The following is a 27468-nucleotide window of genomic DNA, read 5'->3' as shown; positions in this document are numbered from 1 at the left end:
AATCATTCTCGATTTCTGAAACATAGGAGACTAGGTGGGCCAGCAGAGCGATTCGGGCCTGCAGCCTTCAAGATGCACACAGTAAGGGCCTACAAGTCCCAGCATGCAAGCTTTTCTTGGGTTTGGCTAAAAGGACACACGTGGTATGAGGTCACTCAGCAGCTGTGGCCTTATTGACAACTCATGCCATGCATGCACTAATGTGGGAGGCTCACCTGACCAGAGAAGTAGCTTGTCGTGCGCATCCTCCTGGGAGCTCGAGTTCTGGGCCAGGGCGGTGGAGGAGAGGCCGTATGGCAGGTGGGACCACAGGCAGGCGTTGTACTTCAAGGCTTCGCAGGAGGCCGTCTTCTTGCACCGGTCAAAGTAGAAAGTCTCGTTGCCAGCTTGGACACCTGCTTGTCGAGGCAGCAGAAGCACCAACGCCCACAGCACCCAGAACCCCCTGCCCAGGACCTGCTCTCTCCTAGAAATTTTGGGGGTCCTTTTCTTCACGTGGGCAGGACCCCGGGGGTCCACAACTGCAAAAGTACAGAGTTTCTGGCTTATCTCAACCAGAAGTACAGCAGACCCCCAACAGTTCACCTTGTTTCCTGCTGGATGGTCTGAGTATCCCCGAAATCCAACGAGGTGTCTCCTGGGCTGGCCCTCCTCGTTTCCCATTGGAGGCTTGAAGAACCCAGCAAGTCCGGCTAGCCCCAGTCGCACCTCCTCTAGACCCGTCCGAGGTCCCGGGGGACCCCTCAAAATCCTTCTGCCTTCTGGTAACATCACCCTTCTCTCTGGAGCCCAGGGATCCTACCAACCCACCGGGCCCTGTCCGTTCCACCTCACTCACCATAGGACGGTGTAAAGGGAACCCCAAAAGCCGTCTACAGCCTGCGCTGCATCCAAGCCCTCGTGGCTTTAGACACAACTGGGCCCTCTGGGGACGGGCAACGACAATCTGCCCCGATATGCCCCGAGCCCTCTTGCTCTTCAACAACAATGCGGCCGACTCGGGAGCCTCTCAATCCATAATGGCCCCCGGGCCTCTCAGGCTCTAATTGCAGGAATGCCCAAGCCTCGTGGGCTCTCTGGACGGATGTGCCCCCAACATTGGAGTGGTAGCGCCACGCAGCCATGTCCCCCTGCCCAGCCATCACTCACCGGGCGTCTCTCGGGGGACTCCAGCACTCTACCGCTCGGCTTCTCTGGTCATCTCTGCTCCCCTCGCAGCCCTGGGCCCTCTCTTCACTACGGGAGCCCCGGAAGAGGCCAGGAATAGTGCTGCGTCCGCCGGTCACCACAATGCAGCCGGCAGCTCTCCTCTCAGCGCGGGGCTCCCCTTCTCGCACTGGGAGCCCCTCAGGACAATGGCCACCCTTCTTCTCGCATCCGCGGCGGCTTCCCCAGCAGTTCCGGTCTCCCTCTCCACACGGGAGACCGGCAACGAACCACCAGCAGGCTTCCCCCGGGCAGGGGGAAGCGGAAATGGCCGCCTCGAGGCCCCGCCCACGTCGCACCACTGCGTGCCTGGCTTCCTGCGCTGAGGGCCGCCAATGGCAGCGCGGCCCTTGGCAGGGAGGCGGGCGCAGCTCCTCTTGCTCGATCTCCGGGCCAGCGGCGGTGAAATCAACACGGAGCAATGCCGGGTGGGCACCGGCCTCCAATAATTAAATAAAAACGGGGTGGCACCCGTAAATAAAAATATAACAAGCGGGAGGGGGCGGGAAAGGGGGAGGAGAGACGGCTTCCTGCGCTGAGGGCCGCCAATGGCAGCGCGGCCCTTGGCAGGGAGGCGGGCGCAGCTCCTCTTGCTCGATCTCCGGGCCAGCGGCGGTGAAATCAACACGGAGCAATGCCGGGTGGGCACCGGCCTCCAATAATTAAATAAAAACGGGGTGGCACCCGTAAATAAAAATATAACAAGCGGGAGGGGGCGGGAAAGGGGGAGGAGAGACGCTGACGACGGAAGGCGGGTGCCGGCAATGCCGGACCAGACACGGGGGCGTTCCCGGCGTCGCGTGACGTCGGCAAAAGCCAAAGAATCTCGGGAACGCCCCCGTGTCTGGTCCGGCATTGACGGACGCCTCTCTGTTCCAATGGCTAGCCTCCATTTATGGAGCTAGCCAATGAAGCAGAGAGGCGTGTTCAAGTCACCCATACTAGAAACTACAGATTTCTCTGGAGGAGGAGCCTAACGGCTCCGCCCCCCAGCGAAACCTAAAAAGACAGGTTGTCTGCTAACCTGACAGTCCCCCTCAAGGAAGGGGAATGGAAGAGGGTGTTTGCGCAGGTCCGGGAGGTGGCTTATAATGCTCGGTTTAAACCTACCCAGTTTCACTACTTACTTCTAACTTATTTGACCCCTCAGAGTCTAGCTCGCTTTAATTCAACATACCCTTCCCACTGCCCCAGATGCGGCTCTGACCCTGCCACATTCTTGCATATTATTTGTACCTGTGTCAGGTTAAAAAGGTACTGGCATCAAGTTATTCAGACACTCCGCACCACCATAACAGTTTGGATAGGACAAACGGTTAAACAGTGTCTATTGGGGTACTCCCAATACCAAACAAGCATTGGCATAGCCAATAGTTCTCGCCTTTGGGACCTTATAAGTATTTAGTTATGCAGCACAATATCCTTACTGCAACAACATTAACTGTTGCATGGCTAAACACCTATAAGGTCCCAAAGGCGTGATCTATTGGCTATGCCAATGCTTGTTGAGCTTATTACTTCCCCGCCTCAGACTTCCTCCGCCCTCCTGCTTCCTCCACCTGCTCCTCCATTTCTCCCACCATTACGGTCTGTTAAAAGAAAAATGCTCCATTATATTATGAGTCCTGCCACAGCAATTTCAGTCTTTTGAAAAAAAAGCTTTTTTCACATTTTTGGAAAGTATGGTAGCTGCACTTAGCTGCAAAGCATCTCCTTTTCCCAAAAAACACGTTCATACTTTATTATTATTATTTTTTTTTTATCGCTGGAAGATTGGCATCCACCATCTTGGAACAATAAATGAAACAACAAAAAATGGTGGCCATGCCATGCCGAATGCATGCATGGTGATGTATGCATGCATATAAGTCATCATGCTGAGCCTCCATAGCATATGTGAACAAGTGTGATTGATAATACATGCATTTGTAAACATAATTTTGTTGTTTTGCCTACACTATGCAGTGTAGGCAAAAAGCATTGGTAAAGTCAAAAGGTTTATGTTGACAGCCAAAAGAAGCAACATATTAGCTTTGCCAATGCTCGAGAGTAAATGCATTTTTCAGTTTTCCTATCTATATGTATTTAGGAGGCTATATATTATTTGGAAGCATGAAAAGCAGTGATTTCAATTTTGTCCTGCTTCTAATTTGTTTTTATTACTTTTGTGTATCAGCAATCTGATTTTCTTTTTGTCTATTGGAACAGTCAATAAGGGCACTTCACGCTGTACATACCAAATGTTGTGTCACAGGTACTTATGTAATTTATCAATATGTTCTCTCTTGGTTGTGGGTGCATAGTTGTGACCGCTTCAATAATATTGTTAACGTGTATGTGTGATGAACATGGAAAGGAAAAGCATTGAGTGAGGCTGGTTCTCTGGGGCTAGGAAACGTTAGGCAATCCTTGTAACAAGCTTTGCTGCTGTTCTTGGAAACTCAGGACCTGTTACTACTGAGAGCTTTCTTAGTTGCCAACTACCTCCTCTTTGGACTTTGCCTTTCAGAAGGTAGCAAAGTCAAACCGTCAATGCTTAATCTTGGGGTAGACCTACATCAGGCTGTAATGCATCACTTGCATAGAATCTCTAAGCAGTTTGATCCTTTTTATGAAAGATATAAAATGGCTATGACCATGAAGGTAATGTGCCCATTAATTTTAATAGGCTTTTATGGCCTGAACATTATTTTCATAAGTTACCCTCTAACTGATTTACATTTAGTTTTCTGCACATAAATATGAATGGAAATAATCACCAGCTGTCTGGCGAGTGATTCTTTAGGTGTTTTTTTATGTAGAGTTTCATGTCATGGTTTTGCAGATTGAAGGGGAAAGCGGGCCGCATACAGGGACCATGTTGTTTGGAAATTGTCACACAGTTTCTGCGTGTTGTGGAAGCCGAAGCCTGAGCCATATGGGAGCACAGGTATAGTTCAGGATGTGTGCACTAATAAGCCCATTGAGTGAGCTATCCACTGGTTGAACAAGGGGGAAGGCAGCAGCTGCAAAGGGAGACTCACTCAGTTACTATCATTTGAAGAAAACACAGTGAATGAAGGCTGGGGCAGATCAGCCTGCAGCTTGAGAAAGTACAGTGATTCAGGCATGTAGCTCGCACAGTCCTTGGGTGCTTCTAGAGATGCAGTGAAACAGCGTGAAGGCATGTATTCCTCTAACAATCATCGAGTGCTGATAGGGATGTTGTGAAACAGGGTGCAGGCTATAGGGTCTCTCATAATTATCATGTGCCGGCGGACATGTAGCAAGACAGAATACAAGCACACTGCCACTCATGACTGTCACATATTGATAATCGAGTTGCAGCAAATGCGAAAACTTGTCACATATTGATAATTGAGATGTCTCGGTTGCGCCTTGATTCAAAGGTTATTTTGTGTGGCTTGCGTGCACGCCCAGGGACACTGTCTTGTGATTGGCAGGAGGTCCGACTAAGATTGTGTTAGCTGCCACAGTGATATGAAATGGAGATTGTTCATCCATCTCGAATCACCACCTCTGAAGCACATGAATCTCTGAGATTTTGCTGCAGGAGAAACCAGTTACTCACCTCGAATTATTGTTTTCTATCTTTGAAGTTCTTCTAGATTCACATGCGAGTCTCATGCAAGGAGATTCATGGAAGGAAAAACAAGAATAGTGGGTATACACATTGGGATTGTAGGCGCACGGTTGATGTCATACTATGGCTGTACCTGCGTGTGTACGCTAAAAGAACAAGCTAGCAAATCCTTCGTTTGAACTCTGGCAGTCGTGATGAAGAAGGAGGGAGTATACTATGTAAAGTGAGCTCGAATTGGAGTATTCCCGCTGCCTGTTGGTAATTGTTAGCGCTCTGCAGATATTCCAAAGTGCTCATTGGCTGTGGAGACAGCGTATGCCTCATGTGATGTTGGTAAATACACAGTCGTCCTGTGACGTTTGAAGGATCTTGTGTGGGTTGGAGTAGGCAGATATGTGCACTGCTAGGGGAGTGTCTTAAGGGTAGGTAGTCAGAATCTGGCAGTTAGACGGGAGACTGGTGGTGACAGTTTGTTGCGGAGCGGCCATGCCCTCCAACTTTGATGTGCGTTTGTAGGCGAGGGGAAAGTTCTGGGTTTGATTCCGAATGGTGAGTTTAAGTGATGGTCGGACACAGGAGCCAGGACATGGTTTCCCTGCAAGCAGCGGTCGATTTCCGACTGACAGCCTACTGTGAACTAAACGGCCAATCCCCTTTGGTTGTTTTCCTAAAGTGCTGTCCACGTTTCTGTAGCTCAGCGTTGTCGGTAAATGACACACAAAGATGGCTTGTATAGATGTGCAAGCAGGGTATCGGACGGCAGCTATCTAAGGTATGTTGCATATTTAGCACTTAATTAACACTGGATATTAATTTATGTATCACCGGCCCACCCATCTTGCGGTCATGCAGTGTCACTGAAGGGATTCCAACAAGGAGCAGCTCGGAAGGGCTTTGTGGTGTTTCAGAAAGGGACTCTGCAAAGCGGACATATGGCTCCGTCCGGAAGGGCTGAAGAGGAATTAAAATAGTAAACAAGCTGACGAAGAGGGAGGGGGAGTAGGGAGGGAGAGCGAGAGCAGAGAGCAAGGGGGTGGAGGAGCATGCTGTAAGGCTTAATGAGCCATTACAAAAAGCCAGATGGCAGCTGTGCACGTTCACACGTGTGTGACCGCAAGCTTGAGGCCAGCAAAAGCCTCTAGTAGCACTTTAAAAACCCAGTTACTAAATGTCTCGCAGTGCAGCGCATGCGTGGGCTCAGCGAGACCTAAAAATGGAACACGCACCAGACATAAATTCTCCCTCCTAGGCCTCGTATTAGTAAAACATCGTATTGCGATACTCTGGGCTCAAACACTTCTTCCCTAATTTGATGCATGGCAGAAGAAAGTAGTCTAAAAACTGTCCACACAGATAAACATGCAGAGCGAGACTTAGAGTACTGGGGACACATGTTGGAAGGGTTGCGAACGCTGGACGCCTGGTTGGAATTGGAATCAGATACTACACAAGGAACATATACAAACACCTCTTTACCACATGCAGAGATAAGGGACAGCCCTGACACACATGCACAGGATAGTCCGATACTTTTAAGCAGCGGGGCCCCCTCCTCCCGCACTGGTCCAATAACCCCTGAATGATGAGCGGTCCTGCGAACTGGATCATTAACGGATTGGTAATTCCAAAACTTAAAGTGAGTTCCGTCACCTGTCACTGCTGCGCAACATTTGGGGGGGGGGGTTGTTTTCCCTTATACTGTATGATTCTTATTCTTATGATCGTAATTGCTACATGTGGACAATAGACAACAAAGATGAGCGGGTGAACAAACCCTGATGTACCACGCATATTGCTATGTAATCCATGTTGAGAGCCCATGGGCAGGGTGCGAGTAAATGTATAATGTTATAATTTCTGTGATTAGCAATGCGGTAGTATAATAAAAATTAGTTTATAATAAACTATGTTTTTACACAAGAGTTTTAAAACATTTGTTTCTCCATTTCGCTCAGGAATGTTGGCTGCTAAATATTTTCTTTTCCTTTTATTCCTGAGAATTGCATGTTCTTATCAAGTTTTTATTCTATTATTTCTATTTATTTTCTTTTTTAAATACACTGTGTTTTTGTGCACTTTTATGGCTCTGTAGAGTCGAAATAAAGGAAAGAAAGTCTGGCATGCTAATGTGAGCATTTTGCCACTGGTGTTCAATATAGCAATAACCTTAAGTGTGGCAATGCAATCACTTCGCCACAGATGCCCTTGTGGCCAAGAATTTTCTCCAGTATGCCAGTGTCAGCATTTTGCTATGGTTACACCACGTGCCAGTATGCCAAGTACAGTGGCAGACTCGCAAGCGTCCACACTCAGGCTCACTTCTTTATTTATTTATTTTTATAACTTTTTATATAGCGCGAACCAGATCCCGAGGGATATCAGAGCGCTGTACCAAAGGATGAAAGGGAGAGTACTAGACCAGTAAAGAATGCCAAACAGTTGTAGTCACAAAAGTCACATACAAATGATACACCGCGAGAAGTGAGGGAGAATACAGAGCCAGGAAAGATGTCATATGAGAATACCAAACGGTTACAGTCACAATAATCACCGACAGGTGGTACACAGATAGTAATAAAATAAGCAGGTCAATACAGGCTGCTACAAGGGGCAAGCCTTACATCCGAGAGGAGCATGGAGCACAAGTACAGGAAGGTAAAAGGATGTAGAGTCAATCAACACCTGTTGTATGATTAGTGGATGTGCGCGAATGCACATCAGCCAAATTAGGGTAGAAATGTGTTCATTAGGAATCTTTTGGCTTCAAGTTTGAAAGCAGTTAATGATGATGATCTGCGCAAATCCAGTGGAAGAGAATTCCAGATCTTTGGAAGCAACACCAGAGAAGGCTCAACGACAAGATCTCTTTTTATTCATACATTCATTCATTCACACACGCTCACTCACACCCACACAAACTGTCACTCCTGCGCTCTCACTCCCTCACACTCTTTCATTCCCACACACTCACTCTTACACTTGCTCACCTATACAGTTTCACTCTCCGTCTCTGTCATCCTCACTTATTCTCAGTTACCCGGACCCACACTTTTTCATTTTTTCATTGAGTTATACATACTGTCACTTAGTAGCACATCACAAATGTGATGGGATTGAGGCATGTCAGGTCAGGCCTGGGACTTGACCAGCCCTGTAAAATATTTTTTAATATCTGGCACAGGCACCTCTGTGCAGCCCCATCAGACAGAGTCACTGCCTCAGGCTGCTGCTCAACCCAATGATAAGCATTTTTTATGTTACCAATAGTGACCAATGCGCTGTTATTTCCTTTTGGTATAATAAATGAATGTCAGGAAAGAAGGAGAGTGGAGTCCTGACGTTCATGTAAGTGATTTGGCACTGCTGGATAGCACAGAGATTTCCCATACCTTCTGTGCTGATGATCGTTGTTCTTTTAGCAGCATTTTACATTAGATAGTTTGCCATGTCAACTGTTGCGTATTGTTCCTTTATTAAAAATGGAGCTGGGAGTGAACTTCTGTTTCCTTTCCAAAACAGGTCCTCTTATTGCCAACTTTGTATTTTCATTAAGTGCCAAAGAAAAGGAAGATGTGTGTTTTATGGACAACACAGAATCCCAAAGACGTCACGCAGGTAAGAGAATGGGAAGCTCCTCCAGACTTATGAATGTATTTATTTTATTTGTTAATAACTGTGCAGTAATCAAAATGTTGTAGAACAACATACCCTCCCACAAAACACAATATAATACTAATGGAAATGATAAAATATGAAAGGGGAAATAAAACTGAAAGAGAATGAAACTAAAACAAACTAAGCAGAATTGCCATTGAGTAACATAGTTGACGATTATTCATGAAGACCACGATCTATAGGTATATCTAGCTCAGAGCAGCAGTACTGCAATATAAGTACATGATTTCTTCTTTTTGAATGTTACTGTCCTCCAGCAGCACACAGTGACATGAGGTAACAACTGGATTTAATTGGCGTGAATCTTGTTATGTCCCTACAGCTAATGGAAGTAGGGGAACAGAGAAGATCAGGCAATTAAAGACATGCGAACCCATCTCTGACTTCCCACTTTGAAGTTAACCTTATTAGATAAGAAGAACAACTATTGTTATATGTGGCTTATCTTGAATAACAGGATTCAAAATCTGGTAACTTACTGCGATAATGTAGCATCGCTGGGAAAGAAAACGTGTTGCCACTGTTGTTAGATCACATGGGGAAGCAATTGCCTCACCTATGTTTCCCCACTTCACATGAGTCTTTGGAGATCTGAGCAAGGTGGAGTATGGCGGCTGATGGTCTCACTTGCCCTCATCTGCCTCTCCTTGGTCTCCACAGACCCACAGGAGGGGGTACAACACAGGTGGTACCATCTACACCAACCACCACATTCTCTGTAAGCATGGACTTTCTCACTCTGACTGACCGCGAAAACATGCTGCACTGGTGAGCATTTCTCACGGACCTTCTGTCAGCATGGGCCAGCCTCTCCACTCTCAACTGAGAACTTGGCTTTGGGCAGGGATAATGAGTGAAGGCATGAAGGGCGGAGGGGTGAATAGCCAGGAAGATGCTGTACTTTCAGTTTGGGTGGGTAAGGAGATTATATGCTTGGTTAGGTGGCCAAGAATTTTTTTCAGTTTGGGCGGGGAGCAAGAGTATATGGAGGAGGCCTCGTATTATTTGTTTTATTGTCCCCGACAGGCAGGATGAGGTTAATTTGGAGGGTGGTGAGGTTGGTGGCAGGATGCCAGGTATTTTCTTAATTTGAGAAAGAACGGGATGGCCAGAATAAGTTGAGTGGGTGGTAGGACACCAAGCAGATCATTGGACAGGGAGTTGAGGCAGGTGAGACAATGGTCTGTACAACTCCAGCTTCACTTCTCTACTGCTGTGCAGGTATGGGAAACAGGGGCAGCTGATTAAAGGAGAATACATTACATAAACTTATTGATGAGTACGGCATGGCCGAGCTTGCCAATATGGCGGTCGCACTTTAGTGCAGCTCCGGTTTAACCTCTATCATCCAGCGTAAATTCGGACTTGTGATTGCCATCACACAGCAGATATAGTGCTTACCGGCGGAGCGGCTGATTCCTGGTCATCCGTCACTCCTCGCAGTGAGCTGGTTGCCTGACGAAGCGGTGAGGCCTGCCTCTTAGTCCGGTGGTGAGGGAGCAGAGGATGCCTCGTGGTTTGTGGTCCACCCCATGGGGTGCTCTGGCAGTATCGAAATAGACCCTTCCCGTGTGTCTGGAGGGATCTTAAGGAGGACCAGCTATCAGCGCCTCCTGATGGCGTAGAGCTGGCGCCTGAGGAGGACAGCAGTTGATGGTATTCCTTCTGTGCTGCTGCGGGGGTGAGCCGTGCTGAACGATCGGTGCGCGTACATGTGGTGAGGGCTCCTTCCCCCTGGATGGTTACTGCTGTGCCTTCCTAACCTGCTAACTTCTCTTCACAGGACTGGGGCTGTGGACAGGGCCTCTATCCGGTGGCTGCTGCAGGACGGCTGGGGCTGCAGGCTCGGGGTGGCACCTGGGGCCTCTGTCTGTGCTCGGTCCCCTGACCTGGTTGCCGCTCTGGACCTGAGATGCCAGGCCGGGATGGCATCTTGACTGAGGGCGTGGATTGCCTTTGTAGAGATTCAGATCCTTTAGTGATGGCCCCCTCTCTTTGTAGTGGTGTGCTCAATGTGAATGTGGAGGGACGGGCAGTTTCTCATTCTTTGACCCCCCTCACTATACATGTCTGTGCACTCTGTCGCACCTTTTTGCACTGCGCTCTGATCTGGGAACCCCTCCCCCAAGGTAGGTGATATTTGAGCATCCTTCATAGGAGGACCCAGTGTGCTGGACTACACTACACACCACTTTACTGTGGTTACTTCCTTGAAATCCCGGTACCTGCTGGAGCTGTGTCGCAACACCTCTTTTGCTACTTCCTGGGGTAGACCTTCGAGCAAAGTAGACTGAGCAAAGCCTTATGACTCTAGGACTGCGGTTGTAGCTGGAACATGAACCAGAGACACCATCTCCTTCTTACTTGGCAGCCATGGGCAAGGATAAAACCTCTCGCTCCACCTCTACCCAGATGCGCATGAATCAATACACTACAGGCTCCACCAGCGGTCCTCCAGGCCCCTTAGACGGCGATAAACCCACCTCTTCATGCAGTGAACTTGCTGTTATTCTACAAGCATCCAGGCATCACAACCCGTAGTGGAGTCGAGGGTCACAGAAGTACAGTTGGACGTGGCCCTCCTGTGTCAGGACCTCCTAAATGCCTACTGCCCGCTGAATCTCACATCTCCGCGATTGAGGATGAGCTCTCTACGCTTAAGTCCCATGCAGAAAACCGTTCACGGCATAATAACATTCGCGTAATCTGAGTTTCCTAGATCGCTGAGGGCACTGAACCTCACTTGATGGCGAACTTCCTGGAACAGTGGATCAAAAACTGGATGCACAGCTCAAACCTGTCCTCCTGTGTTCGCTGTTGAGAGGACCTACCAGGCCCTCATTCCTAGACCTCCTCCTGGGGCCCCTCCCCGACCAATAATTGCTTGCATCATGAACTCTAGAGACAGGGATGCGATCCTAGGGAGGCCAGATGGCGTCCGGGCCTCTGATGTGGTGCTACCAAGGTGCTCCTTTTTTTCCAGATTACACACGAGAGGTACCGCAACGTCGGCGTTCCTACTTGGCACTACAGTATCGTCTGTTGTTCCCAGCTAGACCACATGTCACGCACCTCATCCAATCACATTTTTTGACACTCCTGAATCTGCATGGCAGTGGCTTACCGGGGATAGTTTGCTGGACTAGTCCGCTGCCTCCTCCTCATGCCAAGAAGGAACTGCTGTTCCCTCAGACCCGCAGTCGCTGCCCAAACCTCACAGGCAGCACATTCGTTACGGGAGAAGGCGTGGAACTGCTCAATAGCCTTCACCCTCACTCCCCCGCAGAATCAATCACAACCACCGCTCGGGCCTGCAGCGATCCCTGCCCCTGGGATGGAAGATGTGGGACAAGGGGCGGATGAACGTTCTCCTTCAGCATCTGCTGATCATGCTGTTCTCCTTTCCCGCAATCCTGTAATTTGACTGAGTTGACACTCTTAACAGCTATGGGACTACCATTTTGTGTTTTATCCTGCTACTCTTCTCCTCTCACTTTGATTGACTGTCCAGCCGTTCCAAAGGTCTTTGCCTGGATACAGAATGGCGACTACTGTCTTATGGATGCCTTATTCTAAGATGGGGTTCCCTCATTAACTGCCGTAACCACAATGTTTTGTATATTGTTTTTCTTAATGCACCTTTTGTTCAGGGTGACAGATTCTTCTGGGGTAGAAGTATGGGGAGGGATGGGAGTTGGGGGTGGGGGGTCAGGGCTTTCTTTGCAACATGTTGTCTTTTCACTCTAGGGTTTTGTATGATGTGTTTGTTTGCCTTATTCTTTCCCTTTTAGGTGTTGCCACACACCAGAGTACCATTTGTGACTTCACTCTTGGGACCATGCTCAATAGTAGCTTCTTTTTGCTGTGGCCCTTACCATTTTACCCGGCCCAATGGGTTCTTTTTCTAGGTTGCCCAATCGCCCTTCAAGATAGTTGCTCTCCATACATATGGCCTTCCGGGTTTTGTCATGGCATGTTAACAGCCTATTGGACCAAGTGAAACTGTCGGCTGTCTTTACCTTTGGCCAACGTCATCTCCCCGATGTACTTTTGTTTCCGGAGACTCATCTTTTAGGGGAACGCTGTCCCTTTCTGGCCCCCATTATCTATGAGAGGGTCTGGTGGCTCAGTGGACTAATGCGTCCACTGCAGGGGCCTGTGTTCAACCTCATGGCCACAGGTTCCAAACCTGGTGGGTCCACTCAGCCTTCCATCCATCTCAGGTCGATAAAAGGAGTACGATTGAGTTGGATAACAGTAAATATCTGTTATTCAGCACCAAGATGCATACGGGTGAATGTGCGCTTTACAAATACACGTTATGTTATGTTTCATGTTGGGTATTCCCAGGGAGCGTGAGGTGTAGCCATCCTTCTGTGCCGTTCCTTTCCTATGGCTGTGTCTCAAGTAACGTGCGACCCCCCAGGATTGCTTTGCTGCTCTGAAGTGTATATTAGAGGGGCGGGTAATTGTTCTAGTTAGTATGTATGTACCACCTGCCTCTTTGCCTGCTTGACTCCGAGACCTCTCAAAACTTCTTTCACACCTTCCACAGGGGCTAACGATACTAGGGGGCGACTTTAATGCGGTATTGGACCCGGACCTAGACAGCATGGGAACCATTACCACCTCTAGGCATGGTGGGGCTCTTCGACTCGCGTAGGGACCCTTACTTTGGGACTCTGTGACGATTTGAGGAACTGGCACCCTAGACTCCACCAGTTTACACACAGCTCTGCAGCCCACCATAGTCACTCCCGGTTAGATCTCATTCCCCTGCTCGCCACTGATTGTCGACAGCTGACCCAAGTCCAAATTTTGACACGTGGAATCTCAGACCTCTCGCCTTGCTTTTCCATCTTGGTCAACTACAACCTAGCTTGTGCCTTTTGTGGCGCCTTAATGCCTGGTATTTTCAGGACAAAACATTTACCCGGCCACTGGGGGCTGAAATCCGCATATTTCCATACCAATGATGGGATGGTTCAGTGCGTTGGTACTATCTGGGCAGTTGGCAAGGCGACAATGTGGGGGTTTGCTAAAAGTTGCATCAGAACACAGAAACATCAACGTTCCCCCCCGCCTAGCATTGACTCCTCAAGAGGACATATCCCGTCAACTAAGCCTTGTCTGCGAGTACATTCATCTGCACTCACTGGAGGATTCTAAAGATCTTTGGCGAGCCACAACGGCCAAGATTTATGGTGGTGAGGCAAGAATGGAAAGCTGCTTTATTGGCTGGTTTCTCCCCATCAAGCAGATAGGATCATCCCTGAGGCCGGAGACCAGAATGGTAGCTCACAGAAAATTCTCCCAGTAATAGCACAGGTATCTGCTTAATATTATAGGAAGCTGTATACAAAACCAATAGATAGAGATCCAGCTATGTCCCACTCTTTTCTCGATTTGGTCCCTCTTCCTACACGATCCTCCACTGAATCTCGACTATTTGAGGACCCTCTCACGGCAGGAGAGATCGGAGATGCCCTGGTCGGTCTGGCTGTGGGGAAAACTCCAGGCCCAAATGGATTCCCCCAGGAATACTATGCCACATTTCGAGAGACTCTTCTCCCCCATATTTTGTCAGTCAGTTGGGCTCCTTTCTGTTTGAGCTGGACGCAGACTCCTTCCACGCTCCTCAACTGGTAGGTCAAATTTTTCACCACAGTGTTGGCGAACAGACTCAAACAGGTATTGCCAATGTGGTTTTATGCTATCTCGGAGCATGAGCCACTGTATTCATCGGCTTCATGTGGCTCTGGCCCAACGTCATTGTTGGCCTCCAGATTTGGCTTTACTCCCTATTGATTTTGAGAAGGCCTTCAATACGGTGGACTGGAGTTACATTCAGTTTGTGATGGCTCGTGCTGGCATTGGTCCACTATTCAGAGATATGGTCTTTGTTCTTTACTCCAAACCCACTGCCAGAGTGTCCGTCAATGGGGTCCTCCCTGCTAGTTTTCCTGTTGAGCAGGGAATGAGGCCGGGTTGACCCATGTCTCCACTCCTCTTTGTCTTAGCAATAGAGCCGTTGGACCAGCTTATCCATACAGATAACCAGTACTCTGGATTGGCCTGGAGTGCCTGCCATGAAGATCGAATTGCGCTATGCGCTAATGGTGTTCTTCTGTATCTCGTGAACCCGGCTGTAAGTGGGCCCAGACACCTCCAACTGGGTAAACATTTTGAGGTTGCCTCCTGCCGTAGGATGAACCCTTCTAAATCCACGCTGGTTCCCTTGGAGTCAGCGAGGGACAGCTTTGACTGACATTCGACTATCCCTCTTCGTCGACTTGGTTTCAAATATCTCGGCCTAAAGGTTGCTCTACATCCTGAATTAACCTGGGCCCTTAATATTCAGCCTCTAGTTAGGAAAACTAAAGCGGACCTCATTAAATGGCAGACTCTGCCTCTTAATGTAATGGGTTCTATCACGTTTTACAAGAAGATGACCCTTCCGCGATTTCTTTACATCTTCTATAATCTACCACTTTATCTGTCTCAGTTCTGGTTTTGCGTATTAGATGGCACCGCAAGAACATCCCTGTGGCGGGGTTCTAGGCCGCGTTTGTCCTTTGCACGCTGTCAATGAGGCCCCTTTGATGGTGGCATGGGAATGTCTAATCTTTACCTTTACTATTTGTCCTCCTACTTTCTGGTTATCCATAACTGGTTCATCAGGGGATGGTCCGACCCAACCTACCGCCTAGAGCTCTCACTGATGAGCTTCCCTCACCTGCAGGCCATGCTTTATGGGACCCGGTTTTCCTTTCTATACCCTCTGTAATTAGAGTGGTTTTCCTTACCTGGAATGCAGCACTCTGCCATGTTCAATGGGAAGCCAGACTTAAACAACAAACGCCTCTTTGGCACGGTACCTAGTTGCGGGAGGTGGCAGCACTTCAGGGTTTCCGATCCTGGGATTTTATTGACATTACTCGCTTAGGTGATGTGTGGTCGGGTTCACATATACTCCTCTTTCAGGACCTTCAAAAGACATATACCCTTGCAAATACCGAATTCTACAAGTACCTCCAACTCAGACACGCTCTCCACACTCATACCCAATCAATGGATAAACCACTGGAGTTTACCCCCTTAGAGGCCAAACTTCTCATGGGTAACCCGGGTCGTATAGGGATCTGTCACACCCTCATAATTAATTCCCCTGGCTCGTTAGACCACCTCCAAGCCCATTGGGAAAGTTGGATGGGGCCCGTGGAGGATGAAGACTGCCGAAACGCCTTGATGGCCCCACATGAACTCACTTTCTCCTCACGACTACGACTAGTGCAGACATACTACCTCTACTTTGCTTATCTTTTGCCGGCCTGCTTTTGGGAAGCAGGGCTTTGTCCTACTGCTGACTGCCCTTGTTGCAGAGGTGACCCAGCAGATTTTTATCATATGGTGTGGTCTTGTCCAGCGATATGTCAATACTGGGCAAAGGTATCCAGAGAGTTTTCAGATGTCCTCGGGTAGGAAATCTCCTTCTCCCCCTTACTAATTCTCATTGGTGTGTTTGAGGGCACGATGGCTGAGAGAGCATTCCTGGGAGCAGCCCAACTTGTCGCAAAACACAATATTGCTACACTGTGGTTGCCACGTTCCTTCGACTGAAGAGACAGGGGGTGTAATGGTGTGCACAGCAGGTGCGTTTGGTCTTTAAGGCCCTGGTTTGCCCCCAGAAGCATGGGCGGGTATTGGGGAAATAGTTGGGCCAAATTGTTTGAGATGGTCATTACGACGTATTTCTGGTCATCATGTACGCTCTATGTGAAGTACTGCTTGAATGCTCTGTTATTTCATCCTGAACTGTGCAATATGTGTGCCATATGTTCATATCTGCCACTTGTCGTGGCTTAAAATTCAATCAAAATGGTTTATCACAAAAATAATTCATGGGTGACAGTGAATAACTGGGACATTTTTCACCTTGGGGCGCTGAGTGACAATAGAGACAACTAGAGTAATACTTTAGTTTCCTAGTTGATGTCAAACTGAACTTCTTTGTGAAAATCATTGTTTTTTCACTGTTACCTGTCTGTAATTTCTATATTTTGTGAAATCGAGAAAACCTGAAGTGTAAGGGTGTCTATTTTAATAGTTTGTTCATTCCCTGCAGAACATAAGCCCAGCACACCAGTTGTTTCATTCATCATTAAGGAAGAAGGAGATACAGACTATAGGGACTACAGAGGTGAGTATCGGTTTGTCTCTGCTAAAATCTCTACAAAGCAACACCTGTTTTCTGCCCCTCTACTACTCAAACTTATACCACGAAGCAAAAACTCTTTTAGGTTGGGGCATAATCGTCCTCTATGCTTAATTTCAACTTGACTTCACTGTCACTAATTTTGCCAAGACAAACAAACCACTGCTACACAACACCACCCCTGCCCCCTTACAACTAAAGGACATCTTTGGGTTTTCAAATCTATTAGGCCTCTGAGAAAAGACATGTCTTACAACCCGCTTCAGAAGCTGGTGTTGAATGGAACAATTGCTGTCATTTCTGAGAAGGTAACTCCTGCCATAAGCAAAAAAGGATATTATCCTGAGGCAAAGATGAGTTCAAATACAACTTAAGTTGCAAAGCCATTTGTTTTTTTTCCTACAGGAGTTAATGCGTTCAGTGCTGATTTCGAAATAAGTGATGTGGATCACGTCGCTGCGGAAGCAGGAGACAGCACTAATCTCAGCTCAGGTACATTGCAAATGTTCCTTTATTGTTACAGTGATAGGTCTGACCAGTGTTTCATTTCCATCACCACTTCTCTTTCTTTAAGTCACAGAGTACCCTATTCAGAAAAAATATATAGTCCTAGTGACTGTTCTTGTACAGAGTACAACCAATAATTACTACACTACGATTTACTCTTATTAATTCCTATTCTCTCTCACACTCTCTTTGTATATAGCATACATGCAGATACGCAGAGTGTAATATGCTAGTTCTTAACATTGCTGAGTGTGGGAAGTGGCAATCAATCACAAGAGAATAAACCTCGAATGGGTTGTGATATCCCTTCCACTTTCAACAATGGCAATAAAGAGCACAATGGCAATAAACAGCATATCACTCTCTGTGTATCTGCCTGATTATTGTTTATTTCACACGTATTTGTTTTTAAAAAAACGGCTGAAGGGATTACGTTTTTGCATTGGGGTAAAAACACAGTGAACAGGCCTTATGACTGTTAGTGGAGTGGTTTCCTGGTGCTAGGCCATTGTAGCATAAACGGTTTGACCCAATAAACAATGTTTTTCTCATGTCAACTTCCCTGAACTTTGGTAACAACATGGACGTTAGATCATTACACTGTGGTAATTAACGTGTAAATGGATTTTTATTGCTTTAAATAACATATATCATTGGACCATATTTGCTTTTGTATGTGTCAAGATGTGTGGAATGTAACATGCTATTTATTTAGTGTTCTTGAGCGTGACGAGGGGTCACAACTTGTGAGGAGCGGTCTCAAGTGGGTCACGATGCTCCTCCTTCTTCAACAATAGTTATAAATAGCATCTTACTCTGCTTAAATGGTTAGTGTAAATGTTGTATTCTCGGGTTCCAAACTTATGAACACAAGTATTAAAGCAGCACAAGAGTATAATATCATTTCACCAGCCCTTAATATGAGCAGTGAATTTTTAGGGGGTTAGATCATCTAGAATCAATTTTGGCACTCACAGGGGGTTTCATATTTGCTGTGTATTAAGTAGTAGGTGACTGAATCTGGGTTTATCACTCACATGCTGCAAATAACATGTTTATTCAGTCACATTTGTTGCACTGGCATGATGTATATATAGACTACAGTTACAGTACATAGTCTGTCTGTGGACCACCGTAGATGATCAGAGTAGGTGTGTAGCCCAAGGTAGCAAAGACATCTACCAAAACATATAAAAGTGCATGCAATTGTATCATACCTTAAATCAGTGTTGGGAGCTAATGCATCAAATAACAATCAAGGTGCAGTAACTTAGGAACTCTGCTTCCGCACAGCTCCAAAAACATTGTTATGTATGAAAACAGCATATTGGCACATACCAGTGACGTTTATAGACATACTTTTGCAGCGTGAATCTTTCTGGATTCACTATGCTGTGCATATTCCGCGGTCTTGTGGTTGGGTCCGGATTCGTAGTCTTTTCTCTCTTTTTTTTTTTTTTTTTTTTTGTGGCCCAGGTGGGCGTCGGCGTCACCCTTCCTTGGGTGTATTTCCGGTGACGTCGGCATGCTTCCTGCGGAAGCTCCCATCCCTGGGCGCCATCTTCAGATTCTTTTTTCCGCGGTCGGGTCTGGATCGTTCCCGTTGGGCTCCAGACATTTTTGGAGAAAGTACTGCAAAGCGAGAAGTTCGAGAAGAAATTAAAAGAAGAAGACCAAGGAAGACTTCGCAGACCATTGGCGAAGAGAGAAGGAGGAGAGAACGTCGAGAACTTCGACGATCATCGACGTCCACGCGGTCAGGGAAGCCTGAAACGCTCGAGGATGGACAACACGCCGTTCAAGTTCTGCCCGAATTGCAGACACAAGTACGCGCAGAAAGATCAGCACCCGGTGTGCAACCTTTGCCTACCGGTGGACCACAGAACCGAAGACTGCAACGCCTGCTCCGTCTTCGCCGCGAAGACCCTTCGTGTGAGGAAGAGCCAGAGGGTAGCACACGCCACCCTCGGAGGAAAAGCCCCGACGCCTTCGCTGTACGACCTGGGGATGTCCTCAGAGGAAGAGGACAACGCTGCCGCCGGACACGACAGCTACACGGTCGTAGAGACCGATTCCAAGAAGACGCCTGATAAGGTAGGAGACTCGACGTCCCACAAGAGCACGAGAGACCCTGAGTCTCGAAAGAACGAGGGCCAGACCCCGAAGGCGCCGACGCAGCGACATCTGCAGTCCGCGACCGCACACAGGCCCAGCGGATCCTCAGAGAAGGAGTCCCTGGCGCCGAGAGCTGTAGAACAGCAGAAGGCTCCGAAGATCGCCTCCGAAAGGGGCCGGGCTGTTGAGCAGCAGAAGGCGCCGAAGATCGTCTCCGAAAGGGACCGATCGGCGTCGAGGGAGAAAGACCCGAAAGCTTTGACGACGTCCAAGGACCCGAAGCCAAGTTCGACGTCCAAACCTTCGACGCCGAGAGTCTCGCCGCCGAGCCAGGTGACGAAGAGAGGGGCCGAGCGTTCCGAGGCCGAGAACGCGGCCGAAAGGGAAAAGAAAAGACGGCGTTTGGAGGCCGAGATGGCGAGCATCTTGCAGCGGAAGAAGGATTTCGACGCAGAGATGAGTACCTTTACAATTCCACACAAGACCAAGCACGTGGTGCTAGATCTGGTCGAAGAGGAAGAAGAACTCGGCGACGGACATGGCCCGGCCGCCGAGATGGTCGACGACCAGGGAGATGAGGAGAATCCCTACGAGGATTACGGCTATGACGAGGAGGAGGGCAGTAGGTTGGACGCCGAGTCGGCCACCTCTGACCCCATCGAGGAGGATTACCTGGATATCGACACCGAGAGCCCGGAGGAGGCGGTTGACACATACCCCTCGAGGCCCTCGCCGCCTGACGACATCGGGGCATACAATTCGGCGATACAATCTGCCGCAGCGGCATTTAGGTTAAAGCTCGACGAGGAGAAGCAGAAAGCAGACTTCCTGCTCGAGACTTTGCTCCCAACACAGACAAGGAGCCAGTTCCTCCCAATGCTCGAGAGCGTCTTGGCTCAAGGACAAGAAGCATTCAAGGAGCCCGCAACATGCAAGGCGGTAACCCCTAGAACAGAGAAAAAATACAAACACTCCACGAAGGACCCGGCCTACATTCGAGGCGAGGTCTCCGCAGACTCCATTATCACGGCCACGGCTAGGAAGAGGGCCAACATATCCACTACCTCGGGCCCACCACCGGATAAGGAGAGCAAGAGGATGGATCTGGTGGGCAGAAGGATCGAACGGAATGCTGCGACCCACTGGCGCATGGCTAACTCCAACGCTCTTCTAAACAGGCACATGTACCAGATCATGGACGGCCTGGGGCACTTGGTGAAGGACCTACCCCAGGAGGCCAGGCAGAAGGCCGAGATGTTGGTCGAAGAGGGGAAAAATGCGGCAAATTCTTGCCTTAAGACGGCCCTGGACGGGGCAGACACCGCCAGCAGGCTGATGATGATGGGTGTCACGGAAAGGAGACACGCCTGGCTCAGGATTTCAGGGTTCAAACCCGAGGTGCAACACAGTATCCTCAACACACCGTTCAACGGCGACACGCTCTTCGGGGCAACTGTGGACGAGAAACTCAGCCAGCTCAAGAAAGATAATGAGACGGCAAGGTCTATGGGGGCGTTGCAGTTCAGAGGCAACAGAAGAGGCACCCCGTCACGGAGGCCCGGCGGGAGAGGTGGAAACCAACCAGGTACATCACACCAGGTTTTCCAGCAAACGCACCAGGCAGACTCACAGGGACAGCAAGGTCAGCAGAAACAGTCCTGGCAGTACCAACCAAGAGGTCAGTCCTTTCGAGGAAGAAACGGACGTGGCCAGAATAGGAGAGGGGGGCAGCAGCCCTCCTCGAAGTGACTCCACAGAACTCTGGGTGCCCAGCCACAGAAAGGACCCGGGGGGGCACCACGTACCAAGGGGTCGGGACAATCAAAACACCTACGACCACATGACACCAGTGGGAGGAAGATTGCAATTTTACCTCCAGGAATGGAGAGAAATCACATCAGACAAATGGATCCTAAACATCATCCAATCCGGGTATTGCCTGGAATTGGAGAAAAGGCCAACAAGCAGGAAACCAAGGGGAAGACCGCCAGCAGGAGACCAGCTGGCGAGGCTTCAGGAAGAAGTAAAGGAACTTCTGCAAAAGCAGGCCATAGAGCGAGTCCCATTCAAGGAAAGGAACAAGGGAGTCTACTCGACGTACTTCCTGGTACCAAAGGTAGACGACAAGATGAGGCCCATCCTAGACCTGAGGTTCCTCAACAAATTCATAAGAACACAGAAATTCAAAATGACCTCCCTGCAGGAGGTGCTACTGCAACTGCAGGTCGGAGACTTCATGGTCACGATAGACCTCAAGGACGCCTACTTGCACATACCGATGAACAAAAAGCACAAACATATGCTCAGGTTCACAATCGGGGGAGGCCACTACCAGTTCACAACGCTGGCCTTCGGACTCAAATCAGCACCAAGGGTATTCACGAAGTGCCTCGCAGCAGTTGCTGCACACCTACGAAGACAGGGGATACACGTATACCCTTATCTAGACGACTGGTTGGTGAAGGCGAGTTCGTACCAAAGGTGCAAACACCACGCACAGACAGTGACGAGCACGCTCATAAACCTGGGGTTCTCCGTCCATTGGGAAAAATCGTCAATGGAACCGGAGCAAGTGAAGACCTTCCTGGGGGCAGTGATCAACACCGTGCAGGCCAAGGTGTTCCCCAGCGAGAAGAGAGCAAGGGCGCTGGTCAAGGAAACTCGCCTCTACCGGAAGGGGCAAGCTCGGACAGCGAGGACGGCGAGCAAGATCATGGGGATGATGGCATCATGCATCCACCTGGTGCCGAATGTGCGGCTACACATGAGACCCATGCAGGAATGGCTCCAGGAACAGTGGTCACAGGCGTCAGGCAGTTGGGAGGATCTTGTGGTGGTGACGCACGCAGTGCAAAGGGAGATGACATGGTGGACCATGGAGAACCTAACAAGGGGAAAGCCTCTAACACCCCCAACTCCGACAGTGACCATCACCACAGACGCATCCCTGAAGGGATGGGGCGCTCACATGGAGGAGCTCAAAGTGAGAGGACTGTGGACGCCAGCAGATGCGACAAAGCATATCAATTACCTAGAATTGAAGACAATCTTCCTTGCACTGAAAGCCTTCCAGACAAGACTGTACAAGCAAAGGGTGTTACTGCAGACAGACAACACCACGGCGATGTTCTACATCAACAAGCAGGGTGGAACACAGTCAACAACGCTTTCAACACTGGCACAGGAGATATGGAGATGGGCCATCCCTCTACAGATAGACCTGCTAGCCATACACCTACCAGGGAAGGAGAACATTCAGGCAGACTGGCTGAGCAGACAGACATCGGCATCCCACGAGTGGGAGCTCAATGCTCAGGAAACGAGGTGGTTATTCAACAGGTGGGGAACGCCATCAGTGGACCTGTTTGCAACACGCCAGAATGCGAAATGCCAGTACTTCGCATCCAGACTACCCGAAAAGGGGTCCCTTGGGAATGCCCTATGGATAGATTGGTCCGGGACATTTGCCTACGCTTTTCCCCCGATACCACTGATACACCGAGTACTGAGCAAGTGCAGAGCGAGCAAGATGACCCTGATACTGGTCGCGCCACAGTGGGCGAGGCAGACATGGTACTCGCAGATCATGGAGATGTCACAGAGTGCACCCCACAGATTCGGCAGAAGAAAGGACCTGCTCTCCATGCAGAACGGAGAGGTGCTGCACCCAGAGCCAGAGACCATGAGCCTAGTAGCATGGCTCCTGAGGACATAGAGTTTGCACATTTGAGACTGCCAGAGAGCACCCTCAGGGTCCTTCGGGAGGCACGGAGGCCGAGCACACGGCGGTGCTATGTCGCAAAATGGAAAAGATACACGATGTGGTGCAAACGTGAACAACTTCACAAGAAAATGAAGAAAGACTCCACAGTGCTGCGATACCTGACACACTTGCTGGACAAAAAACTCAGTTCATCCTCCTTGAGGGTTCACTTAGCGGCTATAGTAGCCTACACAAGGGGTGAGATGGGCAGGAGCTTCTTCACATCCCAGGTTGTCAAGAGGTTCCTGGAAGGAGCGAAGAGGATCGCACCGCCCAAGCGGGTGCCACCACCAGCATGGAACTTGAACGTAGTTCTCACGGAACTCATGAAGGAGCCCTTTGAACCACTGCACAGGGCCTCCTTAAAGATGCTAACCATGAAAACAGCCTTCCTAGTTGCTATAACGTCATTACGCAGGGTAAGCGAACTACAAGCGCTGACGCTACAGGAACCCTACATACAAATACATAGTGATAGGGTTGTGATGAGGACGGACCCACACTTCATGCCGAAGGTGGTCTCCAGGTTCCACATGAACCAGTCCATACAGATACCGAGTTTTTTCCAAAAACCAACCAATAGCGCTGAGCGAGCTCTGCACACCTTAGACGCCAGAAGGGCGGTCATGCATTACATTGAAAGGACAAAGGAGCACAGAAAAACGAAGCAGTTCTTTGTGTCATTCGCCAACAGTTACATGGGCAAAGCAGTAACGAAGAACACTATTGCACGATGGATAGCACAGACGATTCAGCTCTGCCACAACAGGGCAGGACAGGAACTAGACGAGGGAGTGCGTGCACACTCCACTAGGAAGAAGGGGGCCACAATAGCCTTCCTGGCTAACACGCCCATACAAGACATATGCCTGGCGGCAACATGGGCTTCAGTGCACACGTTCACAAAACACTACTGCGTGGATGTGCAGATGAACAAGGAAGCGCAAGTCGGACAAAAGGTGCTCCAGCACATATTCAGACACCAGAACTCATCTTCCACCCAGCCGCCACGGAAATGAGAAACCGCTACAAAATCTATGCACAGCATAGTGAATCCAGAAAGATTCACGCTGCAAAACGAATAGTTTCTTACCTGTCGGTGTAGTTTTGCAGCTTGATGATCTTTCTGGATTCACTAGCGAACCCACCCACCTCCGCCAGAAAGATGAGGCTGGAGAGAAAAGGGGTGGTCAAAAAAAAAAAAAAAAAAAAAAAAAAAAGAAGATGAAGAGATAAAATGGATTTTACATACAAGGCGGTTAAGGAAAAATCACCTACATAGAACATTGCCATCACTTCGGAAACGAAGGAAACACGAAAAAAAGAATCCGAAGATGGCGCCCAGGGATGGGAGCTTCCGCAGGAAGCATGCCGACGTCACCGGAAATACACCCAAGGAAGGGTGACGCCGACGCCCACCTGGGCCACAAAAAAAAAAAAAAAAAAAAGAGAGAAAAGACTACGAATCCGGACCCAACCACAAGACCGCGGAATATGCACAGCATAGTGAATCCAGAAAGATCATCAAGCTGCAAAACTACACCGACAGGTAAGAAACTATTCGTTCAAGGGACATAGTATTGCAGTAATACATCTTTGATGCTCTCAGAGAAGTAATAACTCTGGATGAACACTGTACATCGAATTGTGAACTCATATTATTAGCAATCTGGAAGTGTTGCACCATCAGATGTTGTTTCAAACACAGGATAAAAAAGCAACACCAATGTTTGGTTGCATTGTGTAAATGGAACTTCTCGTCTTAATGTGCACAGTCACATGCTTACCACGTTCTTACGAAAGATGGCAATTTTGCTGAGAATTTAGACTTGGGACTTTTGTGCTAGGATTTTCTAGGTTGTCCATGCAGCATGGCCATTCAAATTAGGTTGTATTGCTTATTTGGACAATGAACTATAAGTAGTACTGAACCAGTAATGCATGTTTTGATATTTGAGTTTTCGTCTGTTTGTGGCTCATGACCTGCAGATAGTATAATCTTTTCTTGTTTAATTTACAGTGCTTTGAATACCTGCTTTTATACCTCATTCTCCTCAATTCTTATGAGTCGAATAGCTCAAGTCTGTGAAGCAGTTTAATACTTTTTAGGAAGTATGTACTGAAACATGACCTTCTGAACATGGTTTCAACTTGGGTTTGGTCAAAGAAACCTGCCAAACTGAACATCCTTTGAGAAGTAGTTAACATAGTCGCATGATGAATTATGTGAAAAATGTTTGATCAACTTGACTAGGGGTTGGATCGTAGTTGCTCATAATAACGATGAGTATGGTGGAATATATTCTTTGGCCCAGAAGATATTCTGTATATATATCTCTAATTGACTTTTCATTCAGACTGTCCATATTACATTCCCATAACAGTTCCCGGAGATGCAGGTCTGAGGCATAGTGGGTGTGATGACATAGTCCAATTTAAGTGCAAAAAAATTATTTTTCCTATAATCCTATCCGTCCTTATTTCTGGTTCCCAGGGGATATGCTATCCTGCTTAATGGGAAAAATAGTATGACTGCTTCGCCAGGCATTCAGAACCTTCAGTTGTCTGATTTACACTAATAATTGGTTTTTCTATCATGTGATGATTATCCACATGATCTCCAAAATTCTACCAGGCTCCCCTGTCTGGAGAGTCAAACTGCTCTCCTGATTAACCACACAGAATATTATAATCCAGGTTCTCCAAAAGGTTTGTTGACATTATATACAGTTTCTGTCACAGATGTATGTGTAAAAAGCTAATCATATATTGGTTGTTATGTTTTAACAGATGGGAGCATGGAAGGAAAAAAGAAGACTGGGCATTTGGCCACATGTCATCGAAAACCAGCTCAAAGCAAATCTTCCACAGGAAAGGTCAAATCAAAGGAGGTTCACAGTTTTGCTGAGAGTGCACTATCTGCAGGCAAAGTCCAGTCAGTAAATGATCAGAATACAAGAGAGGAGAAAAGGAAACACCAACTAGATTTTTGTAATTTAGCCGATTCCATGGTATTGGAGAACCAACAGGTATCTGCCAAATTCAGTGAATGTGAGAGTGCTATGGGAAATGTAAACATTAATCCACGTGAATCAAAAGCACTGGAAAGTTGGAGACTGTATCCATGTTCTGGAACTGAGATAACCTATCAGAATGATATCTACCTGAATGAAAGTCAAATAGAACACCAGCGTACACATAAAGAAAAAGGACCGGATACATATCTGGGTCTTGGGGAGAAACTTTCTGCAAATTCTGAACAACAACAACAACAACAACAACAACAACATGAGAGAACACGCATGCGGGATCGACCCTATCAGTGTAGTACATGTGGTAAAAGCTTCCATCACAAGCAAGTGTTTATAAGACACCAGAAAATACATACTGGAGAGAGACCCTATCAGTGTCTTATATGTGGAAAAAGCTTTAGACTAAAAGAGGTTCTTACTCAGCACCATAATATACATACAGGAGAGAAACCTTTTCAGTGTAATATATGTGGAAAAAGCTTCAATCGAAAAGGAACTCTTGTTAGACATCAGACAATACATTTTAAAGATGGGATAGCTTTAGAATCACTATCACCGTAGCCACCAACTGTAACACTCCAAATCCCATTGCATATCAATCCTCCACAGCTCGTGAGAAGAAGGAAGTATGTGTTTGCAGGATTGATCCACTTGCAGGCTGAACACTGTTGGCTCAAAGCCATGCCTACCAACATCAAACATATGCTCCAATGCTAGAACATACTGCAGATAATTACAAAATTAAAAGATGAGGAAAACTCCTTCCTCTGGATTGCAGGCATGGCGTCGCTGCAATAATGAATCATTACTGCATTCTGCTGAGTGTGTTAAATGCTGGTAATTGGCAGCCTTGCAATTATAGCCCTAAACAAAAGAAGATTGGTCATCTAACGTTACCAACATGTTCCAGGAGAGGGTTCACACATAGAAAGTGTTATAATTTGTATTTATTTATTTATTTGTACATACCAGACCTAGGCCTAAGATTAGAAAAAGGAATAGGTGTAGCCATGTGGCATGGCTGTGCTGTCTTCTTTAAGGAAAGGGGATGATGTAGTGACATGATGTGAATGGGCATGCTGTAGAATGTTGAGTGTAGAGCTTTGAGATTAATATGGTGCTCGGACTGATGAGGGGGGTCTGTGTGCTGAGTGAATCCTGCCAGTTAGGAGGATGAAGCCTACACAGGAGCTATCGGGCTCTGGCTGTAACCTAAGGACCTAGTATGAAATAAAGAAGTTACTTCCTACCTGAGCGGCTCCATGCTATAGTGTGAATAACATCCCCTCCAACTACAACCATTGTTTTTTGAACCTCTTCCAGTAAAATCAGGAGCGATTTGTCAAAGCTTAAAGGGAAGGTAGTTGCACAG

The 27468-nt window shown here is 47.9% G+C and overlaps 1 protein-coding gene across 1 annotated transcript in view; it reads left to right on the top strand.

Moving 5' to 3' along the window:
- The window catches only part of LOC147712344 (uncharacterized), a 69330-nt gene extending 41985 nt beyond the window's left edge, over positions 1 to 27345 (top strand). The window contains exons 3-6 of the mRNA XM_086923038.1: positions 8309 to 8404; positions 16590 to 16664; positions 17085 to 17171; positions 25855 to 27345. Coding sequence (XP_086779164.1) covers positions 8309 to 8404; positions 16590 to 16664; positions 17085 to 17171; positions 25855 to 26657 — 1061 coding nt within the window. The 3' untranslated portion in view covers positions 26658 to 27345. The remainder of the gene's footprint in view (positions 1 to 8308; positions 8405 to 16589; positions 16665 to 17084; positions 17172 to 25854) is intronic.
- Positions 27346 to 27468: the final 123 nt, after the last annotated feature.

Source organism: Lissotriton vulgaris, chromosome 5 (assembly GCF_964263255.1).
Source record: "Lissotriton vulgaris chromosome 5, aLisVul1.2, whole genome shotgun sequence".
Lineage (NCBI taxonomy): Eukaryota > Metazoa > Chordata > Amphibia > Caudata > Salamandridae > Lissotriton > Lissotriton vulgaris.
This window is presented reverse-complemented; position numbering and strand designations above follow the sequence as displayed.